Consider the following 26,804-nt stretch of genomic DNA (forward strand, 5'->3'; position numbering starts at 1 on the left):
TATGTCTGGTGGTATAGAGATATCCTGTATGTCTGGTGGTATAGTATAGAGATATCCTGTATGTCTGGTGGTACAGAGATATCTTGTATGTCTGGTGGTATAGTATAGAGATATCCTGTATGTCTAGTGGTATAGAGATATCCAGTATGTCTGGTGGTATAGAGATATCCAGTATGTCTGGTGGTATAGTATAGAGATATCCTGTATGTCTGGTGGTATAGTATAGAGATATCCTGTATGTCTGGTGGTATAGAGATATCCAGTATGTCTGGTGGTATTGTATAGAGCTATCCTGTATGTCTAGAGGTATAGTATAGAGATATCCTGTATGTCTGGTGGTATAGTATAGAGATATCCAGTATGTCTGGTGGTATAGAGATATCCTGTATGACTGGTGGTATAGTATAGAGATATCCAGTATGTCTGGTGGTATAGAGATATCCTGTATGTCTGGTGGTATAGAGATATCCTGTATGTCTGGTGGTATAGAGATATCCTGTATGTCTGGTGGTATAGAGATATCCTGTATGTCTGGTGGTATAGTATAGAGATATCCTGTATGTCTGGTGGTATAGAGATATCCAGTATGTCTGGTGGTATTGTATTGCTACTGGTGCTGGTGCTGACTAATGACACCAGCCAGAGGAAGGATATATAGCTCCAACACCTGCATCCATCAGACAGGAAACACACTACATGTCAGGTGTGACAGACTTGACCTCCGCAAATTGATGTGAATCTATCACTGAGTCACTGAGGCGTGACAGAAAACATCACAGCTGAGTGAGTGGAGGGAGGAATGACTGGATGAGACAACACAACACTGCTCTGGAGGGAGGAATGACTGGATGGGACAACACAACACTGCTCTGGAGGGAGGAATGACTGGATGGGACAACACAACACTGCTCTGGAGGGAGGAATGACTGGATGGGACAACACAACACTGCTCTGGAGGGAGGAATGACTGGATGGGACAACACAACACTGCTCTGGAGGGAGGAATGACTGGATGGGACAACACTGCTCTGGAGGGAGGAATGACTGGATGGGACAACACTGCTCTGGAGGGAGGAATGACTGGATGGGACAACACTGCTCTGGAGGGAGGAATGACTGGATGGGACAACACTACACTGCTCTGGAGGGAGGAATGACTGGATGGGACAACACTACACTGCTCTGGAGGGAGGAATGACTGGATCAGAGCACACAACACTGCTCTGGAGGGAGGAATGACTGGATGGGACAACACAACACTGCTCTGGAGGGAGGAATGACTGGATGGGACAACACAACTGCTCTGGAGGGAGGAATGACTGGATGGGACAACACTGCTCTGGAGGGAGGAATGACTGGATCAGACCACACAACACTGCTCTGGAGGGAGGAATGACTGGATGGGACAACACAACACTGCTCTGGAGGGAGGAATGACTGGATGGGACAACACAACACTGCTCTGGAGGGAGGAATGACTGGATCAGACCACACAACACTGCTCTGGAGGGAGGAATGACTGGATGGGACAACACAACACTGCTCTGGAGGGAGGAATGACTGGATGGGACAACACTGCTCTGGAGGGAGGAATGACTGGATCAGACCACACAACACTGCTCTGGAGGGAGGAATGACTGGATCAGACCACACAACACTGCTCTGGAGGGAGGAATGACTGGATCAGACCACACAACACTGCTCTGGAGGGAGGAATGACTGGATCAGACCACACAACACTGCTCTGGAGGGAGGAATGACTGGATCAGACCACACAACACTGCTCTGGAGGGAGGAATGACTGGATGGGACAACACAACACTGCTCTGGAGGGAGGAATGACTCCCTCCAGAGCAGTGTGTGTGTGTGTGTGTGTGTGTGTGTGTGTGTGTCTTATATACTGTTCCAGTGGAGAAATGGCCGGTGCATTCCTCACCTCCATGGCGAAGCGTTTGTCATGGCTGCCCCCGCTCTCTGATATGAGCTCGTACTTCAGACCTCTGCGTTTCTCATTGAGCTCCATGACGGGGTTCTTACCGCTGGCCGTCAGAATAGGACCCTGAGTTCGAACCTGCGAGACCACAAGAACAGAAAAAAAAATCTGATTACCAACAGATAACATAACCAGCAACACTGGATCACCAGAGAATCTACACTATATATACAAAAGTATGTGGACACCCCTTCAAATTAGTGGATTTGGCTATTTCAGCCACACCTGTGGCTGACAAGTGTTTAAAATCGAGCACACAGCCATGCATTCTCCATTGACAAACAAGGGGTTTCCATGACCGAGCAGCCACACACAAGACTAAGATCACCATGCGCAATGCCGAGCGTTGGCTGGAGTGGTGTAAAGCTCGCCACCATTGGACTCTGGAACAGTGGAAACGCATTCTCTGGAGTGATGAATCATGCTTCAACATCTGGCAGTCCGATGGACGAATCTGGGTTTGGCGGATGCCAGGAGAATTCTACTTGCCCGAATGCATTGTGCCAACTGTAAAGTTTGGTGGAGGAGGAATAATGGTCTGGGGCTGTTTTTCATGGTTTGGGCTAAGTTAGTTCCAGTGAAGGGAAATCTTAACGCTACAGCATACAATGACATTTCTGTGCTTCCAGTGGGAAGGCACTTTCCTGTTTTAGCATGACAATGCCCCCATGCACAAAGTGAGGTCCATACAGAAATGGTTTGACAAGATCGATGTGGAAGAACTTGACTGGCCTGCATAGAGCCCTGACCTCAACCCCATTGAACACCTCTGGGATGAATTTGAAGGCCGACTGAGAGCCAGGCCTAATCGCCCAACATCCGTGACCGACCTCACTAATTCTCTAGTGGCTGAATGGAAGCAAGTCCCTGCAGCAATGTTCCAACATCTAGTGAAAAGCCTTCTCAGAAGAGTGGAGGCTGTTATAGCAGCAAAGGGGGATCAACTCCATATTAATGCCCATGATTTTGGAATGAAATGTTCCACGAGCAGGTGTCCATATACTTTTGGTCATGTAGTGTATATTGCTTCTGGTGGCCTTGCGTGTGTGTGTGTGTGTGCACGCGTGTCCCTTACGAGACAGGGACATTTTCATTGTTAATTTATTATGGATACCCATATACATGTAGATATGTTATGCTCATCAAAGACAATGCTGACCACTCTGTCTCCATGTACCAGAATGCTGCCGTTGGTAAGGACATTCTCACCTTTACTGTTAAGGCTGCAAGTTCTACCAACAAAATATGATCTAGCACTCTGGTATCCTGCAAACCATGATCCATTTTGTATTCTACATGAGTCAAATGTAATGGAGTCCATTGCCCATGTTGTCAATGGCTGCAGTTCATAGAAGGATGCCAAGAAGCTGCTTAAATACCAGCCCCTTGTGGCACGCTGGGATGCCTCGGGTGTAGGTGCAAGCTGGTGGCGCTGATATTTGGCAGTCTCGGCCAGGTACACAGACTTGCAGGGCGTGGCCTCCAGATTGTGGGTCAGACAAAAACTGGGGCAAAGCAATTGGCTAGGTACTGCTCTGTTTCAGCTGTCGTGGGCAGCCTAGCTGTTTGGAGAAGGAGACAAGTTGGCTAGGTACTGCTCTGTTTCAGCTGTCGTGGGCAGCCTAGCTGTTTGGAGAAGGAGATGTTTCCTGTACCCTTGAGCGCCATGTATACAGGGACCTTTGAAATGTTCGGATCCTTTTCTTGTACATTTGATTGGTGGATTCAAATAAAGTATGTAAAGTGTGTGTGTGTTTGTGTGTGTGGTGTGTGTGTGTGTGTGTGTGTGTGTGTGTGTGTGTGTGTGTGTGTGTGTGTGTGTGTGTGTGTGTGTGTGTGTGTGTGTGTGTGTGTGTGTGTGTGTGTGTGGTGTACCTCCAGTGTATTTGAGCTGTCTGAGTGTGTTGTGTTATTGCTGTGTGTGGACGATTCACTCCTCCCCTCTCCGTCTGACTTCTCGTCTGCACTGCAGTCCAGGTCCGTATCAAACCCTGTGGGGTAACCCATCGCCTGAAGGACCTAGACAGAGGAGGAGAGGAGGATAGGCGGAAGAACGATAGAGAGAAGTGGAGGAGGATTAGAAGAGAAAGAGGAGAGGAGGAGAGGTGGAAGTGAGAAAGTGGGGAGGAATAGATGGAGGAAGAGGAGATGAAGAGGAATGAAAGCAAGTCAGGCACAAATCCATATCCAACCACTTCTGATTCCTTCCTCTAAAACTATCCCAATGTTCATTCACTTCTTAACAATACTACTGTCGGTCCTGAATTCTGGTTCTGAGTGACTGAGTTTAATCTCCAACACTGTATTACTATAATACCAGGTTCCCTACAGGCTAATTCACCAGCAGCAGCACAGTACTGTTGGGGCTTCTGTAGTCAGTAGACCGGTACCATTCTCTGTGTGGATGGAACAGGAACACCCTTTGTGTCTGACCCAAATTGGTGATTGTGCTGCAGCTGGACATGCACGCACACACACACGCGCACATAGACATGCATACACACAGTCGCGCGCGCAGGGCCATTACCAGGGTCTGAGTTTTAGTGAAGTTCATCTACAAACACACAGCCTATTAGCTATACACTAAGCCTCTACACATTAACTCAGATCTGTTAGCAGAACATGTATTTTATTTACAAAAGGTAAACAAATATGTTTGCTTTATGGAACTTTCTTGTTGTTGCAGTTTTACAGCTAATTTCCTGCAATTCTAAACATTTTGCATGACTTATTTCATGTTAATATTGTATTTGAGTGAGAAATCAATGTAGGCCCCCCTTGAGGTGACCTGCGTGCTAGGTCGGTAATTCAGCCATGGTTATTACAAGTTTAGATAGCTGGCTAGACTAACTAGACTAATTTACCAATAAAACAAAGTAGTACTGGCATGGGCTGACTTATTCTAGTCATTAGCAGTGTATCCAGAGCCACTTACAGGACCACTTAGGGTTAAGTGCCTGGCTCAAGGGCACATCGACAGAGCCTTGTCGGCTCAGGGATTCGAAACAGCAATCTTTCAGTTACGCTCTAACCTCTAGACTACCTGCCTCTTAACTGAGTGACATATTACAAGAGGCCCAACGCTCTAACCTCTAGGCTACTTGCCTCTTAACTGAGTGACATATTACAAGAGGAAAACTGCTGATGCACAACCAAGTTTCAAAACATTTTAACTCTCAACAGTTTTTTGAAAACATTACAGAGGTCCGGACCTCGGTGTCCTCAGCTACGTCCCGGCGCGTGCGTCCCGGCGCGTGCGTCCCGGCGCGTGCGTCCCCGCGGCACCAGATCAAAGCAGCGAAGAAGCAGAGTGCAGCTGAGTAGCATCGGGACCTTTTATGGCAACAGTTGGAGGATAGAGGATCATCCCAGCTCTATGCTTGGGAGAGTCTCTTTGTTCACAACAACTTTGGGATTACACGGATTTGGCCGCCTTACCCCACAGTATCCAGTAGGGGGGCGGAGGGGTTAGAGTCATCCCTGTGTGACCACAACTGGAGCCCAACAACACAACACTGTATGGCCGACACTTGCTCTCCTCTCCTCTCCTCTGCTCACACAACACAACAGATGTGTCTCTGGCCTCCTAACTTACTTATATAATATCTTATACAATAATATTACCTATCTGTCTGTCTAGACTGTGACCCTGTGTACAAACACTAATGCCCCCATGCTGTTGCTACTATACAACTATTAGTACTATCTACTAGTTCTATCACACCGACCCGGGCTGAACCGACCCGGCTCAGAGGTATTAGTTTCACACTCCTTCCTAGCACCGCTCCATCTAGTATGGTGAATGTGTAAGCAGGCCGGCAAAGTACAGCTCAGCTCAGTAGTCTGAAAAGCCTGCAACACTCCCACACTGTACACTGCATTGTAAAACACACTCACAAATCAAATCATATCAAATGTTATTTGTCACATGCTTCGAAAACAACAGGTGTGGACCATAGGTTAAATGCTTACATACGGGACCTTCCCAACATTACAGAGAAAGGTAGAAAAATAGTAACACGATGAGTAACGATAACTTAGCTATATACACTGGGTACCAGTACTGAGTCAATGTGCAGGGGTACGAGGTCATTGAGGTAAATATGTACATATAGGTACAGTAGGGGTCAAATGACTAGGTAACAGGATAGATAAACAGTAGCAGCAGTGTTTGATGAGACAAAAGAGTGCAAAAAGAGGGCAATGCAGATAGTCCAGGTAGCTATTTGGTTAACTATTTAGCTAATTATTTAGCAGTCTTATGGCTTGGGGGTAGAAGCTGTTCAGGGTCCTGTTGGTTCCAGACTTGGTGCATCGGTACTACTTGCCGTGCGGTAGCAGAGAGAACAGTCTATGACTTGGGTGGCTGGAATCTTTGAGATATGTTCAGGCCTTCCTCTGACACCGCCTGGTATAGAGGACCTGGATGGTAGGGAGCTCGGCCTCAGTGATGTACTCAGCCTAACACTCCACCATCTGTACTGCCTTGTGGTCAGATTCCAAGCAGTTGCCATACCAAGTGGTGATGCAGCCAGTCAAGATGCTCTCAATGGTGCAGTTGTAGAACCTTTTGAGGATCTGAGGACCCATGCCAAACCTTTTCAGCCTCCTGATGGGAAAGAGGCAGTGTCGTGCCTTCTTCACGACTGTCTTGGTGTGTCTGGACCATGTAAATCCCGTAGTGATGTGGACACAGAGGAACTTGAAGCTCTCGACCCGCTCCACTACAGCCCTGTCGATGTGGATGGGGGGCGTGATTGGCATTCTGTTTCCTGTAGTCCAGGATCAGCTCCTATCTATCTATTGCTGATGTTGAGGGGGAGGTTGTTGGGATACGTACGTACGTCCAGTCACAGTGGGGACGACGTCGTCGATGTACTTATTAATGAAGCCGGTGAATGATGTGGTAAACTCTTCAATGCCACCAGATAAATCCCGGAACATATTTCAGTCTGTACTAGCGAAACAGTACTGTAGCTTAGAATCCGCTTCATCGGAACACTGGTACTTCCAGTTTCAGTTTTTGCTTGTAAGGAGGAATCAGGAGGATAGAGTTATGGTCAGAGGGCAAGGGAGAGCCTTGTATGCGTTTCTGTGAGTGGAGTAAAGGTCATCTAGATTTTTTCGCCTCTAGTTGCATAGGTGACATGTTGGTAAAAAATGTTTCCTGCATTAAAATCACTGGCCACGAGAAGCGCTGTCTCTGGGTGTGGATCTTCTTGTTTGATTATGGCCCTATGCAGCTCGTTGAGTGCGGTTTTATTGCCAGCATCAGTTTGTGGTGGTAAATAGACAGATACAAAAAATATAGATGAAAACTCTCTTGATATATAGTATGGCCTACAGCTTACCATGAAGTATTCTAACTCAGGCAAGCAAAAACTCAAGACTTCCTTAATATTATTAGAGATTGCGCACCAGCTGTTGTTTACAGAGAGACACACCCCTCCCCCCTCATCTTACCCAAGGCTGCCGACCCGTCTTGACGATGCATGGAAAAGCCAGCGAGATGTATATTATCCATGTCCAGCCACGACGCCGTCAAACATAGAATATTACAGTTCTTCAGGTCCAGTTGATAGGATAGTGTAAAACAGAACTCGTCAAGTTTGTTCTCTAGTGACTAAGTTTGCTAACAGGACAGAGGGTAGAGGCAGTTTATTACCTTGCTAACAGGACAGAGGGTAGAGGCAGTTTATTACCTTGCTAACAGGACAGAGGGTAGAGGCGGTTTATTACCTTGCTAACGGAACAGAGGGTAGAGGCAGTTTATTACCTTGCTAACAGAACAGAGGGTAGAGGCGGTTTATTACCTTGCTAACGGAACAGAGGGTAGAGGCAGTTTATTACCTCGCCAACGGAACAGAGGGTAGAGGCGGTTTATTATCCCGCCAACGGAACAGAGGGTAGAGGAGGTTTATTATCCCGCCAACGGAACAGAGGGTAGAGGCGGTTTATTATCCCGCCAACGGAACAGAGGGTAGAGGCGGTTTATTATCTCGCCAACGGAACAGAGGGTAGAGGCGGTTAATTATCTCGCCAACGGCTAGAGGGTAGAGGCGATTTATTATCTCACCAACAGAACAGAGGGTAGAGGCGGTTTATTATCTCGCCAACGGAACAGAGGGTGGAGGCGGTTAATTATCTCGCCAACGGAACAGAGGGTAGAGGAGGTTTATTATCTCACCAACAGAACAGAGGGTAGAGGCGATTTATTATCTCGCCACCGGAACAGAGGGTAGAGGCGGTTAATTATCTCGCCAACGGAACAGAGGATAGAGGCGGTTTATTATCTCGCCAACAGAACAGAGGGTAGAGGGGGTTTATTATCTCGCCAACGGAACAGAGGATAGAGGCGGTTTATTATCTCGCCAACAGAACAGAGGGTAGAGGCGGTTTATTATCTCGCCAACAGAACAGAGGGTAGAGGCGGTTTATTATCTCGCCAACGGAACAGAGGGTGGAGGCGGTTAATTATCTCGCCAACGGCTAGAGGGTAGAGGCGGTTTATTATCTCGCCAACAGAACAGAGGGTAGAGGCGGTTTATTATCTCACCAACAGAACAGAGGGTAGAGGCGGTTTATTATCTCGCCAACGGAACAGAGGGTAGAGGCGGTTTATTATCTCACCAACAGAACAGAGGGTAGAGGCGGTTTATTATCTCGCCAACGGAACAGAGGGTAGAGGAGGTTTATTATCTCACCAACAGAACAGAGGGTAGAGGCGGTTTATTATCTCGCCAACGGAACAGAGGGTAGAGGCGGTTTATTATCTCACCAACAGAACAGAGGGTAGAGGCGGTTTATTATCTCGCCAACGGAACAGAGGGTAGAGGAGGTTTATTATCTCACCAACAGAACAGAGGGTAGAGGCGGTGTCACAGGTTCCAACGAGAGTGGCGTCCCTCCTCGGTCGGGCGGCGCTCGGCGGGCGTCGTCGCCGGCCTATTAGCTGCCACCGATCGTTGTTTCTGTGTCGTTTAGTTTTGTCTGTCTGTTCCGCACCTGTTTTGTGTATGTCATTAGTGGGGACTTATTTAATGTGTGTTTTCAGTTGGGATTTTGTGCGGGATTGTTTATTGTCTACATTGTGTTTCCGACAGTTTTGTCGAGGGATTTACCGGGCTGCGCTCCTTGCCTTTTGCGCCTTGGAATTATATTTTGTGTTTTATGGGCGCAGTTAAAAAAATACGTGAACTTTGTATAGCGCCCTGTGCTTTTCGGCGTTTGTGTGTGTCAGTTGTATTAAAAGACACTCACCTCCAGCACCTCTGTCTCCTGCATTTGATTCCGCCTATCCGCCAGTCCAAATCAATCGTGACAGAATCCCGCACCGAAACTGAAGGAGTCAGCAGGAGGCTGAGCAGGTCTCCCAGCATGCCGGCCTCCTCCACCGCCTAGGCTCGGCCATGGATCAGGTGTTGGCCCGGTTGGAGAGATGGGAGAGAAGTGCCTCCCCAGCAGGACCAGCTCCGGTCCCTCACCCTGCGCCCCTACCCACATCCACTGAAGCGGGTGCCAGCGGGATCCGGATTTCACCTCCCAGGGAGTTCGATGGGACGGCCGCTGGGTGCAAGGGGTTCCTCCTCCAACTGGAACTGTACCTGGCGACCGTCCGCCCACCTCCCTCCGACGAAGAGAGGGTGAGCGTCCTCGTCTCGTGTCTCACGGGTCGAGCCCTGGAATGGGCCAATGCGGTCTGGGATGGTCCAGACTCGGCCCGGGGTGACTACCCTGAGTTCACCCGCCGCTTCCGGGCGGTTTTCGATCATCCCCCGGAGTGCAGGGCGGCGGGTGAGCTACTATTCCATTTGAGACAGGAGACGAGGACCGCTCAGGATTTCGCGTTGGAATTCCGGACTCTCGCCGCTGGATCGGGGTGGAACGAGCGGGCCCTAATAGACCACTATAGGTGCAGCCTTCGCGAGGACGTCCGCCGGGAGCTGGCATGTAGGGACAACACCTCCACTCTGGACCAACTGGTGGATTTGTCCATTAGATTGGACAACCTGCTGGCTCCCCGGGGACGTTCCAGTCGGGGCCTGTTCGTTCCACCTACCAGTCCTCCCGCTCCACAGCCCATGGAGATAGGGGGGGCTGCACCGAGGAGGACCGGAGGGGGGGGTCTCTCCTGCACCCGATGTGGACGCAGAGGAGACACTGTGGACCGGTGCTGGAGAGGTCCCTCCGGGAGTTCGGAGGGCAGGCAGAGCACTGCTTCGGCCCCCCAGGTGAGTCCGCACCAGCCACACCCAGAGCCCCCTGTCGACCACTTGTACACCTCCGTTTGTTTTCCTAATTTTTCCCCTCACTTCCAGTATAAGGCGCTAGTCGATTCAGGTGCAGCTGGGAGTTTTATGGACCATGGGTTAGCTGAGAGGTTAGGGATTCCCCGGGTTCAGCTGGACCACCCCTTCCCTGTGCACGCCCTAGATAGTCGACCGCTAGGGTCAGGCCAAGTAGGGGAGGTCACCGTGCCACTGGTTATGCAGACGTGGGGGGGTCATGTGGAGCGTATCAGCCTGTTCATCATTGACTCCCCAGCGTTCCCAGTGGTACTGGGAATCCCCTGGCTAGCCACACACAACCCCCAGATTTCGTGGAGACAGAGGGCTCTTACGGGGTGGTCGAGGGAGTGCTCAGGTAGGTGCATAGGAGTTTCCATCGGTGCGACTACGGTGGAGAGTCCAGACCAAGTCTCCACCGTGCACATTCCCTCAGAGTATGCCGATTTGGCTATCGCTTTCAGTAAGACGAAGGCGACTCTATTACCACCCCATCGACGAGGGGATTGTGCGATAAACCTCCAGGCCGACGCGGTCCTTCCGAGGAGTCACGTGTATCCTCTGTCTCAGGAGGAGACAGTGGCTATGGATACATACGTCACTGAGTCTTTGAGACAGGGATACATTCGGCCCTCTAAATCCCCCGTCTCCTCGAGCTTCTTTTTCGTGAAGAAGAAGAAGGAGGGAGGTCTGCGCCCGTGCATTGACTATAGAGGTCTAAATGCTATCACAGTGGGTTTCAGCTACCCGCTACCTCTCATTGCTACAGCAGTGGAGTCATTTCACGGGGCGCGCTTCTTCACGAAATTGGATCTCAGGAGTGCGTATAACTTGGTGCGTATCCGAGATGGAGACAAGTGGAAAACCGCATTTAGTACCACATCGGGCCATTATGAGTACCTCGTCATGCCGTATGGGTTAAAGAATGCTCCCGCTGTCTTCCAATCCTTTGTGGACGAGGTCCTTAGGGACATGCTCGGGCAGGGTGTGGTGGTGTACATCGATGACATCCTGATCTGCTCCGCCACACGCGCCGAGCATGTGTCCCTGGTGCGTAAAGTGCTTGGGCGGCTGCTGGAGCATAACCTATACGTTAAGGCTGAGAAATGTGAGTTCTTCAAAAGAGCCGTCTCATTTCTAGGATATTGCATTTCCACCTCGGGGGTGGAGGTGGAGTGTGACCGCGTGACGGCTGTGCGTAATTGGCCAACCCCAGCCACTGTGAAGGAGGTGCAGCGGTTCTTGGGGTTCGCTAATTATTATCGGAGGTTTATCCGGGGTTTTGGCCAGGTAGCAGCTCCCATTACCTCACTGATGAAGGGGGGGCCGGTGCGGCTACGATGGTCAGCAGAGGCGGACAGAGCCTTCCATCGTCTGAAGGTTCTGTTCACCAATGCACCTGTCCTGGCGCATCCGGACCCCTCTTTGCCATTTATAGTGGAGGTGGACGCGTCCGAGGCTGGGGTAGGAGCTGTGCTGTCGCAGCGTTCGGGCGTTCCACCGAAGCTCCGCCCATTCGCATTCTTTTCTAAGAAGCTGAGCCCGGCGGAGCGCAATTATGATGTGGGGGACCGGGAGCTGTTAGCCGTGGTCAGAGCTTTGACGGTGTGGAGACATTGGCTTGAGGGGGCACGTCACCCTTTTCTCATCTGGACCGACCACCGTAACCTGGAGTATATTCGGGCAGCGAGGAGGCTTAATCCCCGTCAGGCAAGGTGGGCCATGTTTTTTACGAGGTTTAACTTCACTCTCTCGTACATTCCAGGTTCCCGGAACCGGAAGGCTGACGCACTGTCGCGTCTCTACGACACCGAGGAGCGGACCATCGATCCTACTCCCATACTTCCCGCCTCCTGTCTGGTGGCACCGGTGGTATGGGAGGTGGATGCGGACATCGAGCGGGCGGGTCGGTCAGAACCTACTCCACCGCAGTGTCCCGTGGGCCTGAAATACGTTCCGCTTGGTGTTCGCGATCGCCTGATCCGATGGTCCCATACTCTACCCTCCTCGGGTCATCCTGGGGTGGAACGGACAGTGCGGGGCCTGAAGGGGAGGTACTGGTGGCCCACCTTGGCTGAGGATGTCCGGCGTTATGTCTCGTCCTGTTCAGTATGCGCTCAGTGTAAGGCTCCTAGGCACCTACCTCGAGGGAAATTACAGCCCCTCCCTGTTCCACAGCGGCCCTGGACTCACCTCTCGGTGGATTTCCTTACGGATCTCCCGCCGTCTCAGGGGAACACGGCGATCCTGGTCGTTGTGGACAGGTTCTCTAAGTCCTGCCGTCTGCTCCCTTTGCCCGGTCTTCCTACGGCCCTGCAGACCGCAGAGGCCCTGTTCACTCACGTCTTCCGGCACTATGGGGTGCCCGAGGACATCGTATCTGATCGGGGTCCCCAGTTTACATCCAGGGTATGGAAATCGTTTATGGAGAGGCTGGGGGTCTCGGTCATCCTGACCTCGGGGTTCCACCCCGAGAGTAATGGGCAGGTAGAGCGCATCAACCAGGATGTGGGCAGGTTCCTGCGGTCGTATTGCCAGGACCGGCCAGGGGAGTGGGCGCAGTTCGTGCCATGGGCCAAGATGGCCCAGAACTCTCAGCGCCACTCCTCCACTAATCTGTCACCCTTCCAGGTGGTGCTGGGGTATCAGCCGGTCCTGGTGCCATGGCAACAGAGCCAGACAGAGGCTCCTGCGGTGGAGGCATGGGTCAAGCGCTCTCAAAAGACCTGGAACGCGGTCCAGGAATGTTTAAGGAGGGCGAGCGAGCGGCACAAGGAGAGCGCTGACCGCCACCGCAGTGACGCCCCCGTGTTTAACCCGGGGGATAGAGTCTGGCTCTCGACCCGGAACCTGCCTCTCCGCCTGCCCTGCCGGAAGCTGGGTCCGCGGTTTGTGGGGCCGTTCAAAGTCCTGAGGAGGATAAACGAGGTGTGTTACAGGTTACAACTTCCTTCGTATTACCGTATTAACCCCTCGTTTCATGTGTCTCTCCTCAGGCCGGTGGTAGCTGGTCCGCTGCAGGACAGTGAGGTGCTGGAGGCCCCCCCGCCCCCCCTGGACATCGGGGAGAGCCCGGCGTACACAGTCCGAGCCATCCTGGACTCCCGACGTCGGGTAGGGGGCCTCCAGTACCTCGTGGACTGGGAGGGGTACGGTCCGGAGGAGAGGTGCTGGGTTCCGGCGGCGGACGTTCTGGACCCCTCTATGCTGCTGGACTTCCACCGTCGCCGGCCGATCCGGGCCGTCCCCGAGGCCGGCGTCAGGGGAGGGGTACTGTCACAGGTTCCAACGAGAGTGGCGCCCCTCCTCGGTCGGGCGGCGCTCGGCGGTCGTCGTCGCCGGCCTATTAGCTGCCACCGATCGTTGTTTCTGTGTCGTTTAGTTTTGTCTGTCTGTTCCGCACCTGTTTTGTGTATGTCATTAGTGGGGACTTATTTAATGTGTGTTTTCAGTTGGGATTTTGTGCGGGATTGTTTATTGTCTACATTGTGTTACCGACAGTTTTGTCGAGGGATTTACCGGGCTGCGCTCCTTGCCTTTTGCGCCTTGGAATTATATTTTGTGTTTTATGGGCGCAGTTAAAAAAATATGTGAACTTTGTATAGCGCCCTATGCTTTTCGGCATTTGTGTGTGTCAGTTGTATTAAAAGACACTCACCTCCAGCACCTCTGTCTCCTGCATTTGATTCCGCCTATCCGCCAGTCCAAATCAATCGTGACAGGCGGTTTATTATCTCGCCAACAGAACAGAGGGTAGAGGCGGTTTATTATCTCGCCAACGGAACAGAGGGTAGAGGAGGTTTATTATCTCGCCAACGGAACAGAGGGTAGAGGCGGTTTATTATCCCGCCACCGGAACAGAGGGTAGAGGCGGTTTATTATCTCGCCAACAGAACAGAGGGTAGAGACGGTTTATTATCTCGCCAAAGGAACAGAGGGTAGAGGCGGTTTATTATCTCGCCAACGGAACAGAGGGTAGAGGCGGTTTATTATCCCGCCAACGGGAACAGAGGGTAGAGGCGGTTTATTATCTCGCCAACAGAACAGAGGGTAGAGGCGGTTTATTATCTCGCCAACAGAACAGAGGGTAGAGGCAGTTTATTATCTCGCCAACAGAACAGAAGGTAGAGGCGGTTTATTATCTCGCCAACGGAACAGAGGATAGAGGCGGTTTATTATCTCGCCAACGGAACAGAGGGTAGAGGCGGTTTATTATCCCGCCAACAGAACAGAGGGTAGAGGCGGTTTATTATCTCGCCAACAGAACAGAGGGTAGAGGCAGTTTATTATCTCGCCAACAGAACAGAGGGTAGAGGCGGTTTATTATTTCGCCAACGGAACAGAGGATAGAGGCGGTTTATTATCTCGCCAACGGAACAGAGGGTAGAGGCAGTTTATTATCTCGCCAACAGAACAGAGGATAGAGGGGGTTTATTATCTCACCAACAGGACAGAGGGTAGAGGCGGTTTATTATCCCGCCAACAGAACAGAGGGTAGAGGCGGTTTATTATCTCGCCAACGGAACAGAGGGTAGAGGCGGTTTATTATCTCGCCAACAGAACAGAGGGTAGAGGGGGTTAATTATCTCACCAACGGAACAGAGGATAGAGGCGGTTTATTATCTCGCCAACGGAACAGAGGGTAGAGGCGGTTTATTATCTCACCAACAGAACAGAGGGTAGAGGCGGTTTATTATCTCGCCAACGGAACAGAGGATAGAGGCGGTTTATTATCCCGCCAACGGAACAGAGGGTAGAGGAGGTTTATTATCTCGCCAAACAGAACAGAGGGTAGAGGCGGTTTATTATCCCGCCAACAGAACAGAGGGTAGAGGCGGTTTATTATCTCGCCAACGGAACAGAGGGTAGAGGCGGTTTATTATCTCGCCAACAGAACAGAGGGTAGAGGCGGTTTATTATTTCGCCAACGTATTTTGGTCAGGATGCCGGCTCGTCTGCCTCTTTTGCGCGGTCGCTTCCTCTTTCGAATCCCGGGCATTAGGGCCTGGTCCGGAGTAAGCAGAATGTCCAGAGCTGCTGACTCGAAGTAGAAATTGTAATCCGAGGTTATTGATCGGTCTTCTGATCTCCAGAAGTGATTTTCAGTCATAGGAACAGAGGGTATTATGTACAAAAAAAAGTTAAGATCAGCGTAAATAGTAGAATTGATCAGGAGCCTGTCAAACGGCTGCTATCCACTGCAGCGCCAGACCAGTTGACCAGGGGTACTTGCCCTTTATTTAGCCCCTTCCCCCTCTGACCCACACTTTTTATTTACCTCCCCCTCCCAACATGTATCCACCCCTTCTCTCAGTGACCTGGCATATAGGGATCTTTTACCTTCACAGCAACATGCAGCTTGGCGGTTTTCTTGGAGGAGCCTGAGGCTTCGTGTACAGTGCTGTCTACGTCTACAGACATGGTAAAGACAGGAGCGTGGACCGGGCCGGACTGGGACAGCAGCTTGTACTGCAGACCTGGACGTATCTGATTCAGACGCATCAGAGCATTCATTGGTTGGTTGGTGTCTATTGCTTTGCTGTCGAGGACTGGAGGAGAGGTGGAGTAGAGAAAGAGTAAAGGAGAGAAAACGAGAGAGAGAGAGAGAGAGAGAGAGAGAAAGGGAGAGAGAGAGAGAGAGAGAGAGAGAGAGAGAGAGAGAAAGAGAGAGAGAAAGGGAGACAGCGAGTGATAGAGAGAGAGAGAGAGAGAGAGAGAGAAAGAGAGAAAGGGAGACAGCGAGTGATAGAGAGAGAGAGAGAGAGAGAGAGAGAGAGAGAAAGGGAGACAGCGAGTGATAGAGAGAGAGAGAGAGAGAGAGAAAGAGAGAAAGGGAGACAGCGAGTGATAGAGAGAGAGAGAAAGGGAGACAGAGAGTGATAGAGAGAGAAAGCGAGACAGCGAGAGATTGGGAGAGAGATACAAGAGAGGGTAAACAAAATAACAGTGATTGTTGTTCAATCAACAAATGTCTTAAATACATGGTGATACTATAAATGCTTATTGACAGAACACTGTATGTGAGAAGTTGCTTTGGAGCTTTTTATTGTGTTTTTGAATATTACAAAAGTGGACCCTTGCTTCCAAAGTAGAGCTGGCAGTAAACTGTATATCCGGTAGTGATGCACGGACCGGTTTGTGTTTTTACTTCACCTTCTCTAACGGTACTTTAATATTTGGTTTGTTAAATGTGATAAGCTGTGTGTAACGTCTATTTTTATAGTTTACTCCGCTACTTGAGTCATCTCTCTCTCTCTCTTTCCACACAGACCCAGTCCCACCCCGTCACACAAGGAGCGCATTTGTTGTTGCTTGACCACGAGACGCTTGCGTTCAGTCTACATGGTCAATGCAGCACATGCAACAATGTTGATGACAACAATGCTGTTTTCAATTTGATTTTAATATACATCCACAAGCGTTCTATAATTACAATATCAGTTTGTGTTTCTCACATCTGCAAACAGCTAGTTTGTATTTTCTTAGCAAGTTAAGCTAAATCATGTTAACCACTAATGCTAATCGCTAGTTAGCTGGCTAATAAAAGTCAGAGCAAACGTAGCTAGCTAATACAGCCTGATACCAGCGCTGGTGGAGGCCTAAATCAGCATGGTGTTTGTGCAACAGTATCTTCTAAATCAAAGAGGAATAGATGAAGCATGAATATGTTGGCTATCTGAATAAAGATTTAATGTAGCCAAAGATTATAGGGTCCCCGAGGAAACACGGAACATCACTTTGGTTCCTACCCTGTCACAAAAACTCGTCCATGGCATTTTAATTCATTGTCATGTCAAACAACACTGTATTCAAAGTGTCCACTATTATTTATATTCTAACTATAGAATTATAATAAACAATCTATTTCCATGATTCCAAAAGTTCTCCCAAGTGTTTTAATCTAAATCTCAATTGCAACATTTGGTTAAAATAAGGCCTAGTATTTTTGCCCATATCGTGGCAGTGTGGAAATGATCTGAAATGAGTGCAGGAAATGCAGAAATTGATGAAAATGCAGGAAATTATTTTAGGTTGAATTGAACAGTATAAAACAATCAGAATGGAGAAAGACCCACTGAAATACCTTATGTATTGTGTATGTGTTGCCACCCCTAGAATCACTCACTACTCATAAAGAAAATCTAGAACCTTTATTAATCAAAAACATCAAATACCATCAAATACCGTCAAAAATTTGAAAAATACCATATGATATGATATTTGGCCATATCACCCAGCCCTATTCCAAAAACCATCATTTCTGCCTAATTCTAACATAGTACTACCCAACCACCAACTACTATCTCAAAACACAAAAACAGTTTGATAGAATCCTCAGGCAACAGCTTCACATTCTGACTGGGATGTGTGGCTGTGTGCACTGTTCTATTCCAGAAGCTCATTCCTAAATCTGTTTCCTTCTAACCAATCTCTTTTCCTCTAACTGGGAGGACAGGATAAAGGACAGCTGGATGGCTTAGAGAAAATGTAGAAATCAATAATGATTGATTTCCAAGTGGGTTGTGTTGTATCTGACTTCAGCGAAAGAACTAGAGATAGAGACGGGGAAAGGAAAGCCTGGTCCCAGATCAGTTTATTATAGCCTGGTCCCAGATCAGTTTATTATAGCCTGGTCCCAGATCAGTTTATTATAGCCTGTTCCCAGATCAGTTTCTAATAGCCTGGTCCCAGATCAGTTTCTAATAGCCTGGTCCCAGATCAGTTTCTAATAGCCTGGTCCCAGATCAGTTTATTATAGCCTGGTCCCAGATCAGTTTATTATAGCCTGGTCCCAGATCAGTTTATTATAGCCTGGTCCCAGATCAGTTTATTATAGCCTGGTCCCAGATCAGTTTCTAATAGCCTGGTCCCAGATCAGTTTATTATAGCCTGGTCCCAGATCAGTTTATTATAGCCTGGTCCCAGATCAGTTTCTAATAGCCTGGTCCCAGATCAGTTTATTATAGCCTGGTCCCAGATCAGTTTATTATAGCCTGGTCCCAGATCAGTTTCTAATAGCCTGGTCCCAGATCAGTTTCTAATAGCCTGGTCCCAGATCAGTTTCTAATAGCCTGGTCCCAGATCAGTTTCTAATAGCCGGGTCCCAGATCAGTTTCTAATAGCCTGGTCCCAGATCAGTTTATTATAGCCTGGTCCTAGATCTGTTTATTCTGTATAGCCAACTAGAGAAACTACTGGCCGTAATTGTCCCAAAAAAATGTCTGTGGACAATTAAGTTTATCTTCATCTTATATTATCACATGGCCCAGGTCAAATGACTGAGCAAGGTCAGGGGGGCAGAGCTGACCTTTCCTCAGGTTCCTCTTCATTTTCTTGATGAGGTCTTTGTCGTCCGTGGGCCCGTCCTCATAAGGCCTCTTTAGCCCGGAGCCCTCCCTGTCTGACCAGGGGTACTTCTGGGGTTTACTAGAGCGCAAAGGGTCCATCTCCAGCACCTTGTAGATCTGACCAAACGCTATCAGTCTCAGAGCGTGCTGAGAGAGAGAGAGAGAGAGAGAGAGAGAGAGAGAGAGAGAGAGAGAGAGAGAGAGAGACTTAACAACAGACTAAGGAGGAAAGAGACAGGCAGGAGGACAGACACAAAGAGAAAGAGACAGACAGGACAACTGGAGTGTAGTCTAGTGGTAAAGCTGCCAACACCTCCGGACCACACATCTCCCCCCTGGCAATGGGGGTTCGAGCCTTGTCTCGGCCAATCTGACAAAGCCCCTCAACAGTACAGTCTAAAACAGACAGTAGAAAGACAAGTCAAAGCCCCTCAACAGTACAGTCTAAAACAGACAGTAGAAAGACATGTAAATAAAACAAATGGTTTTACTGTTGTTTGTTTTTATGAACACGTACCTCTTCAGCAACAACTGCCATCACAGTTGCCAGGCGTCACTGAGTTTACTTAGCAACAGTGGCTCCAGTACCAACTCCAGGTCAACAATACAAGCAGATGATTTGAGCAGCACTTTGCTGTGGCTGAGACAGGTGACATAGAGAAGTCATTGGGTCTCCATGGTTCACTGTATCTATGACTATGTCTGCAGGGAAATATAGTGTGGATATCGTGATTGGCAGTTTTACACTAGCTGTTCGTCACTGAGAGAATGATGAAAGGAGAAGCAGCACAGACTTACCTAAGATGAAATAGATGCCTTTAGGGCTAAAAGCACACAAACACACACACACACCCACACACAGATATGTCTCCATCCTTCCTCCTCTCTCTCCTCTCGCCATCCTCTCTCTACTATTCTCTCTCTCCATCCTCTCTCTCCTATTCTCTCTCTCCATCCTCTCTCCGTCTCCTATCCTCTCTCTATCCTCTCTCCATCCTCTCTCTCCATCCTCTCTCTCCATCCTCTCTCTCCATCCTCTCTCTCCATCCTCTCTCTCCATCCTCTCTCTCCATCCTCTCTCCATCCTCTCTCTCCATCCTCTCTCTCCACCATCCTCTCTATCTTCTTTCTCCTTTCTCTCCTATCCTCTCTCTCTATCCTCTCTCCATCCTCATTATCCTCTCTCTCTATCCTGTCTATCCTCTCTCTAGGGTGTATGCAGTGCATTCGAAAGTATTCAGACCCCTTGACTTTTTCCACATTTTGTTACGTTACAGCCTTATTCTAAAATGGTTTAAGTAAAAATGTTCCATCATCAATCTACACGCAATAACCCATAATGACAAGGCGAAAACAGGTTTTTAGATTTTTTTAAATAAAAATAAATAGATGCATAAGTATTCAGACTCTTTGCTAGGAGACTCGAAATTGAGCTCAGGTGCATTTTGTTTTCATTGATCCACCTGTGGTAAATTCAATTGATTGGACATCATTTGAAAAGGCACACAGCTGCCTATATAGGGTCCCACAGTTAACAGTGAATGTCAGAGTAAAAACCAAGCCATGAGGTCAAAGGAAATGTCCGTAGAGCTCTGAGACAGGATTGTTGGAAGCACCAAGACTCTTCCTAGAGCTGGCCGCCCGACCAAACTGAGCAATCGGGGGAGAAGAGCCTTGGTCAGGGAGGTGACCAAGAACCAGATAGTCACTCTGACAGAGCTCCAGAGTTCCTCTGTGGAGATGGGAGAACCTTCCACAAGGACAACCATCTCTGCAACACTCCACCAATCAGGACTTTATGGTAGAGTGGTCAGACGGAAGCCACTCCTCAGTAATAAGCACATGACAGCAGTAAAATTAGATTTAAAAAACAGATTAAAAAAAACACCTTATGGAACAGCGGGGACTGTGAAGCAACACACACACACACACACACACACACACACACACACACACACACACACACACACACACAGAGATCTAACATCTCTGAAGAGACCTGAAAATAGCTGTGCAGCGATGCTCCCCATCCAACCTGACAGAGCTTGAGAGGATCTGCAGAGAAGATATATACAGGTGTTGCAGTCATAAGGGTTTTCCAAGCTTGTAGCATCATACTCAAGAAGACTCAAGGCTGTAATCACTGCCAAAGGTGCTTCAACAAAGTACTGAGTAAAGGGTCTGAATACTCATGTAAATGTGATATGTCATTGCTTTGTCATTATGTCATTATGTGTGTAGATTGAGGGATAAAAAAAATATATATATTTTTAGAATAAGGCTGTAATGTAACAAAATGTGGAAAAAGTGAAGGGGTCTGAATACTTCAACAAAGTACTGAGTAAAGGGCCTGAATACTTACGTAAATGTGATATTTTATTTTTTATAAATTAGCAACAATTTCTAAAAACCTGTTTTTGCTTTGTCTTTATGGGATATTGTGTGTAGATTGATGAGGGAAAAAAGTAAAGGGGTCTGAATACTTTCCGAATGTACTGTAAATACACACACACCACACACACACACACACACACACACACACACACACACACACACACACACACCCACCCACCCACCCACACACACACACACCCCCACCCACCCACCCACACACACCCACACCCACACACACACACACACACACACACCCACACACACACACACACACACACACACCCACACACACACACACACACACACACGTCCCAGGGGTAATGAGGCAGGATTGATCGGTCACCAAGGCAGTGATTTTCCATGCTCATCATTAAGGTTCAGATCCTGGGTGGGAGGCGGTGAGGCTGAACTGATAAAGTGTGTCGATGTGGTCCCAGTCCCCTCACCAGAGCCCAGATAAGAGCAGGTAGCTGAGCAGAGCATCTTTAAGGACAGGAGTCTAATCTCCAGGCTACAGAAGAGATAAGAGGATGGAGCCCCCCTGGCCAGCTGCTCTCAACACTAAACCCTCACTGCAGACAACTACACCGAGGACTCCATAGGTAATGGCCTCCTGGAATGACCGACTGGGTTGAAACCTAGGTCTCCTGCATGCCACAAGACTGTTTTATCCCCACTGAGCTAAAGCCTTGGTGCATTAGCACAGGGCATCAGGTCTCAGGCAAGGTTATTTATCCCGAGGGTTATAAGTGACAACTTCCACAGGTGTGAAGTGAGGTGTTACCTGTGCATCGTAGGTGATGGCCTCAGCCTCGTCGTCTGTCATGGCCGTCAGGGTGTTGGTCAGCTCCTTCTCACATGGGTCGTGTAACCCTGGTCCTCCTGGGGGTCGGAAGGAGACTTTATTCAAAAGTTGCATCATCAATGTGACATCCTCATCATCATATTCTGGTCTTTCCTTACAATATCAATACAGTGCCATATTGTTCCATCCCTTTCAGTGCTTTCAAAACTACAGATCTCACCCCTCCTCCTTATTTCATACAGACCTCCTCCTCCTTATTTCATACAGACCTCCCCATCCTTATTTCATACAGACCTCCCCCTCCTTATTTCATACAGACCTCCCCCTCCTCCTCCTTATTTCATACAGACCTCCCCCTCCTTATTTCATACAGACCTCCTCCTCCTTATTTCATACAGACCTCCCCCTCCTCCTCCTTATTTCATACAGACCTCCCCCTCCTTATTTCATACAGACCTCCTCCTCCTTATTTCATACAGACCTCCCCCTCCTTATTTCATACAGACCTCCTCCTCCTTATTTCATACAGACCCCCTCCTCCTTATTTCATACAGACCTCCTCCTCCTTATTTCATACAGACCTCCCCCTCCTTCTCCTCCTTTCATACAGACCTCCCCCCCTCCTCCTCCTTTCATACAGACCTCCCCCTCCTCCTCCTTATTTCATACAGACCTCCACCTCCTTCTCCTTATTTCATACAGACCTCCCCCTCCTCCTCCTCCTCATTTCCTACAGACCTCCCTCTCCTCCTCCTCATTTCCTATAGACCTCCCCCCTCCTCCTTATTTCATACAGACCTCCCTCTCCCCCTCCTCCTCCTTATTTCATGCAGACCTCCCCCCCTTCTCCTCCTTATTTCATACAGACCTCCCCCTCCTTCTCCTCCTTATTTCAAACATACCTCCCCCTCCTTCTCCTCCTTATTTCATACAGACCTCCCCCTCCTTCTCCTTATTTCATACAGACCTCCCCCTCCTCCTCCTTATTTCATACAGACCTCCCCCGCCTCCTCCTTATTTCAAACAGACCTCCCCCTCCTTATTTCAAACAGACCTCCCCTTCCTTCTCCTCCTCATTTCATACAGACCTCCCCCCTCCTCCTCATTTCATACTGACTTCCCCCTTTCATACAGACCTCACCCTCCTTATTTAATACCGACCTCCCCCTCCTCCTCCTAATTTCGTACAGACCTCCTCCTCCTTATTTCTTATTTCATACAGACCTCCCCTCCTCCTCCTTATTTCATACAGACCTCCTCCTTATTTCCTACAGACCTCCCCCTCCTCCTCCTTATTTCATACAGACCTCCCCCTCCTCCTCCTTATTTCATACAGACCTCCCCCTCCTTATTTCATACAGACCTCCCCCCTCCTCCTTATTTCATACAGACCTCCCCCTCTTCCTCCTTATTTCGTACAGGCCTCATCCTCCTTTTTTCATACAGACCTCCCCTCCTCCTCCTTATTTCATACAGACCTCCTCCTTATTTCCTACAGACCTCCCCCTCCTCCTCCTTATTTCATACAGACCTCCCCCTCCTCCTCCTTATTTCATACAGACCGCCTCCTCCTTATTTCATACAGACCTCCTCCTCCTTATTTCATACAGACCTCCACCTCCTCCTCCTTATTTCATACAGACCTCCTCCTCCTCCTTATTTCATACAGACCTCCCCCTCCTCCTCCTTATTTCATACAGACCTCCACCTCCTCCTCCTTATTTCATACAGACCTCCCCCTCCTCCTCCTTTCATACAGACCTCCCCCTCCTCCTCCTCCTCATTTCATACAGACCTCCCCCTCCTCCTCATTTCCTACAGACCTCCCCTCCTCCTTATTTCATACAGACCTCCCTTCTCCTCCACATTTCATACAGACCTCCCCCCTCCTCCTCATTTCATACAGACTTTCCCCTTTCATACAGACCTCCCCCTCCTTATTTCATACAGACCTCCTCCTCCTTATTTCATACAGACCTCCCCCTCCTCCTTATTTCATACAGACCTCCTCCTCCTTATTTCATACAGACCTCCCCCTCCTTCTCCTCCTTTCATACAGACCTCCCCCCCTCCTCCTCCTTTCATACAGACCTCCCCCTCCTCCTCCTTATTTCATACAGACCTCCACCTCCTTCTCCTTATTTCATACAGACCTCCCCCCTCCTCCTCCTCCTCATTTCCTACAGACCTCCCTCTCCTCCTCCTCATTTCCTATAGACCTCCCCCCTCCTCCTTATTTCATACAGACCTCCCTCTCCCCCTCCTCCTCCTTATTTCATGCAGACCTCCCCCCCTTCTCCTCCTTATTTTATACAGACCTCCCCCTCCTTCTCCTCCTTATTTCAAACATACCTCCCCCTCCTTCTCCTCCTTATTTCATACAGACCTCCCCCTCCTTCTCCTTATTTCATACAGACCTCCCCCTCCTCCTCCTTATTTCATACAGACCTCCCCCGCCTCCTCCTTATTTCAAACAGACCTCCCCCTCCTTATTTCAAACAGACCTCCCCTTCCTTCTCCTCCTCATTTCATACAGACCTCCCCCCTCCTCCTCATTTCATACTGACTTCCCCCTTTCATACAGACCTCACCCTCCTTATTTAATACCGACCTCCCCCTCCTCCTCCTAATTTCGTACAGACCTCCTCCTCCTTATTTCTTATTTCATACAGACCTCCCCTCCTCCTCCTTATTTCATACAGACCTCCTCCTTATTTCCTACAGACCTCCCCCTCCTCCTCCTTATTTCATACAGACCTCCCCCTCCTCCTCCTTATTTCATACAGACCTCCCCCTCCTTATTTCATACAGACCTCCCCCCTCCTCCTTATTTCATACAGACCTCCCCCTCTTCCTCCTTATTTCGTACAGGCCTCATCCTCCTTTTTTCATACAGACCTCCCCTCCTCCTCCTTATTTCATACAGACCTCCTCCTTATTTCCTACAGACCTCCCCCTCCTCCTCCTTATTTCATACAGACCTCCCCCTCCTCCTCCTTATTTCATACAGACCGCCTCCTCCTTATTTCATACAGACCTCCTCCTCCTTATTTCATACAGACCTCCACCTCCTCCTCCTTATTTCATACAGACCTCCTCCTCCTCCTTATTTCATACAGACCTCCCCCTCCTCCTCCTTATTTCATACAGACCTCCACCTCCTCCTCCTTATTTCATACAGACCTCCCCCTCCTCCTCCTTTCATACAGACCTCCCCCTCCTCCTCCTCCTCATTTCATACAGACCTCCCCCTCCTCCTCATTTCCTACAGACCTCCCCTCCTCCTTATTTCATACAGACCTCCCTTCTCCTCCACATTTCATACAGACCTCCCCCCTCCTCCTCATTTCATACAGACTTTCCCCTTTCATACAGACCTCCCCCTCCTTATTTCATACAGACCTCCTCCTCCTTATTTCATACAGACCTCCCCCTCCTCCTTATTTCATACAGACCTCCCCACCTCCTCCTTATTTCGTACAGACCTCCTCCTCCTTATTTCATACAGACCTCCCCTCCTCCTCCTTATTTCATACAGACCTCCCCCTCCTCCTCCTTATTTCATACAGACCGCCTCCTCCTTATTTCATACAGACCTCCCCCTTCTCCTCCTTATTTCATACAGACCTCCCCCTCCTTCTCCTTATTTCATACAGACCTCCACCTCCTCCTCCTCATTTCCTATAGACCTCCCCCCCTCCTCCTTATTTCATACAGACCTCCCTCTCCCCCTCCTCCTCCTTATTTCATGCAGACCTCCCCCCCTTCTCCTCCTTATTTCATACAGACATCCCCCTCCTTCTCCTCCTTATTTCAAACATACCTCCCCCTCCTTCTCCTCCTTATTTCATACAGACCTCCCCCGCCTCCTCCTTATTTCAAACAGACCTCCCCCTCCTTATTTCAAACAGACCTCCCCTTCCTTCTCCTCCTCATTTCATACAGACCTCCCCCCTCCTCCTCATTTCATACTGACTTCCCCCTTTCATACAGACCTCACCCTCCTTATTTAATACCGACCTCCCCCTCCTCCTCCTAATTTCGTACAGACCTCCTCCTCCTTATTTCTTATTTCATACAGACCTCCCCTCCTCCTCCTTATTTCATACAGACCTCCTCCTTATTTCCTACAGACCTCCCCCTCCTCCTCCTTATTTCATACAGACCTCCCCCTCCTCCTCCTTATTTCATACAGACCTCCCCCTCCTTATTTCATACAGACCTCCCCCCTCCTCCTTATTTCATACAGACCTCCCCCTCTTCCTCCTTATTTCGTACAGGCCTCATCCTCCTTATTTCATACAGACCTCCCCTCCTCCTCCTTATTTCATACAGACCTCCCCCTCCTCCTCCTTTCATACAGACCTCCCCCTCCTCCTCCTCCTCATTTCATACAGACCTCCCCCTCCTCCTCATTTCCTACAGACCTCCCCTCCTCCTTATTTCATACAGACCTCCCTTCTCCTCCACATTTCATACAGACCTCCCCCCTCCTCCTCATTTCATACAGACTTCCCCCTTTCATACAGACCTCCCCCTCCTTATTTCATACAGACCTCCTCCTCCTTATTTCATACAGATCTCCCCCTCCTCCTTATTTCATACAGACCTCCCCACCTCCTCCTTATTTCGTACAGACCTCCTCCTCCTTATTTCATACAGACCTCCCCTCCTCCTCCTTATTTCATACAGACCTCCCCCTCCTCCTCCTTATTTCATACAGACCGCCTCCTCCTTATTTCATACAGACCTCCCCCTTCTCCTCCTTATTTCATACAGACCTCCCCCTCCTTCTCCTTATTTCATACAGACCTCCACCTCCTCCTCCTTATTTCATACAGACCTCCCCCTCCTCCTCCTTATTTCATACAGACCTCCCCCTCCTCCTCCTTATTTCATACAGATCTCCCCCTCCTCCTCCTTATTTCATACAGACCTCCTCCTCCTTATTTCATACAGAACTCCACCTCCTCCTCCTT

The 26,804-nt window shown here is 49.1% G+C and overlaps 1 protein-coding gene across 5 annotated transcripts in view; it reads right to left on the reverse strand.

The window, feature by feature from the left end:
• Positions 1-26,804, reverse strand: part of LOC115149415 (spermatid perinuclear RNA-binding protein) — a gene marked incomplete at its 5' end in the record, with an annotated part of 123,730 nt that overhangs the window by 17,480 nt on the left and 79,446 nt on the right. For all 5 annotated transcript variants that reach the window (XM_029692250.1, XM_029692249.1, XM_029692247.1 and 2 more), the window contains 5 exon segments: positions 1,937-2,071; positions 3,869-4,012; positions 15,619-15,827; positions 18,587-18,773; positions 21,805-21,902. In XM_029692250.1, the coding sequence (XP_029548110.1) occupies positions 1,937-2,071; positions 3,869-4,012; positions 15,619-15,827; positions 18,587-18,773; positions 21,805-21,902 (773 nt within the window).

The sequence above is a fragment of the Salmo trutta genome, chromosome 15 (assembly GCF_901001165.1).
Source record: "Salmo trutta chromosome 15, fSalTru1.1, whole genome shotgun sequence".
Lineage (NCBI taxonomy): Eukaryota > Metazoa > Chordata > Actinopteri > Salmoniformes > Salmonidae > Salmo > Salmo trutta.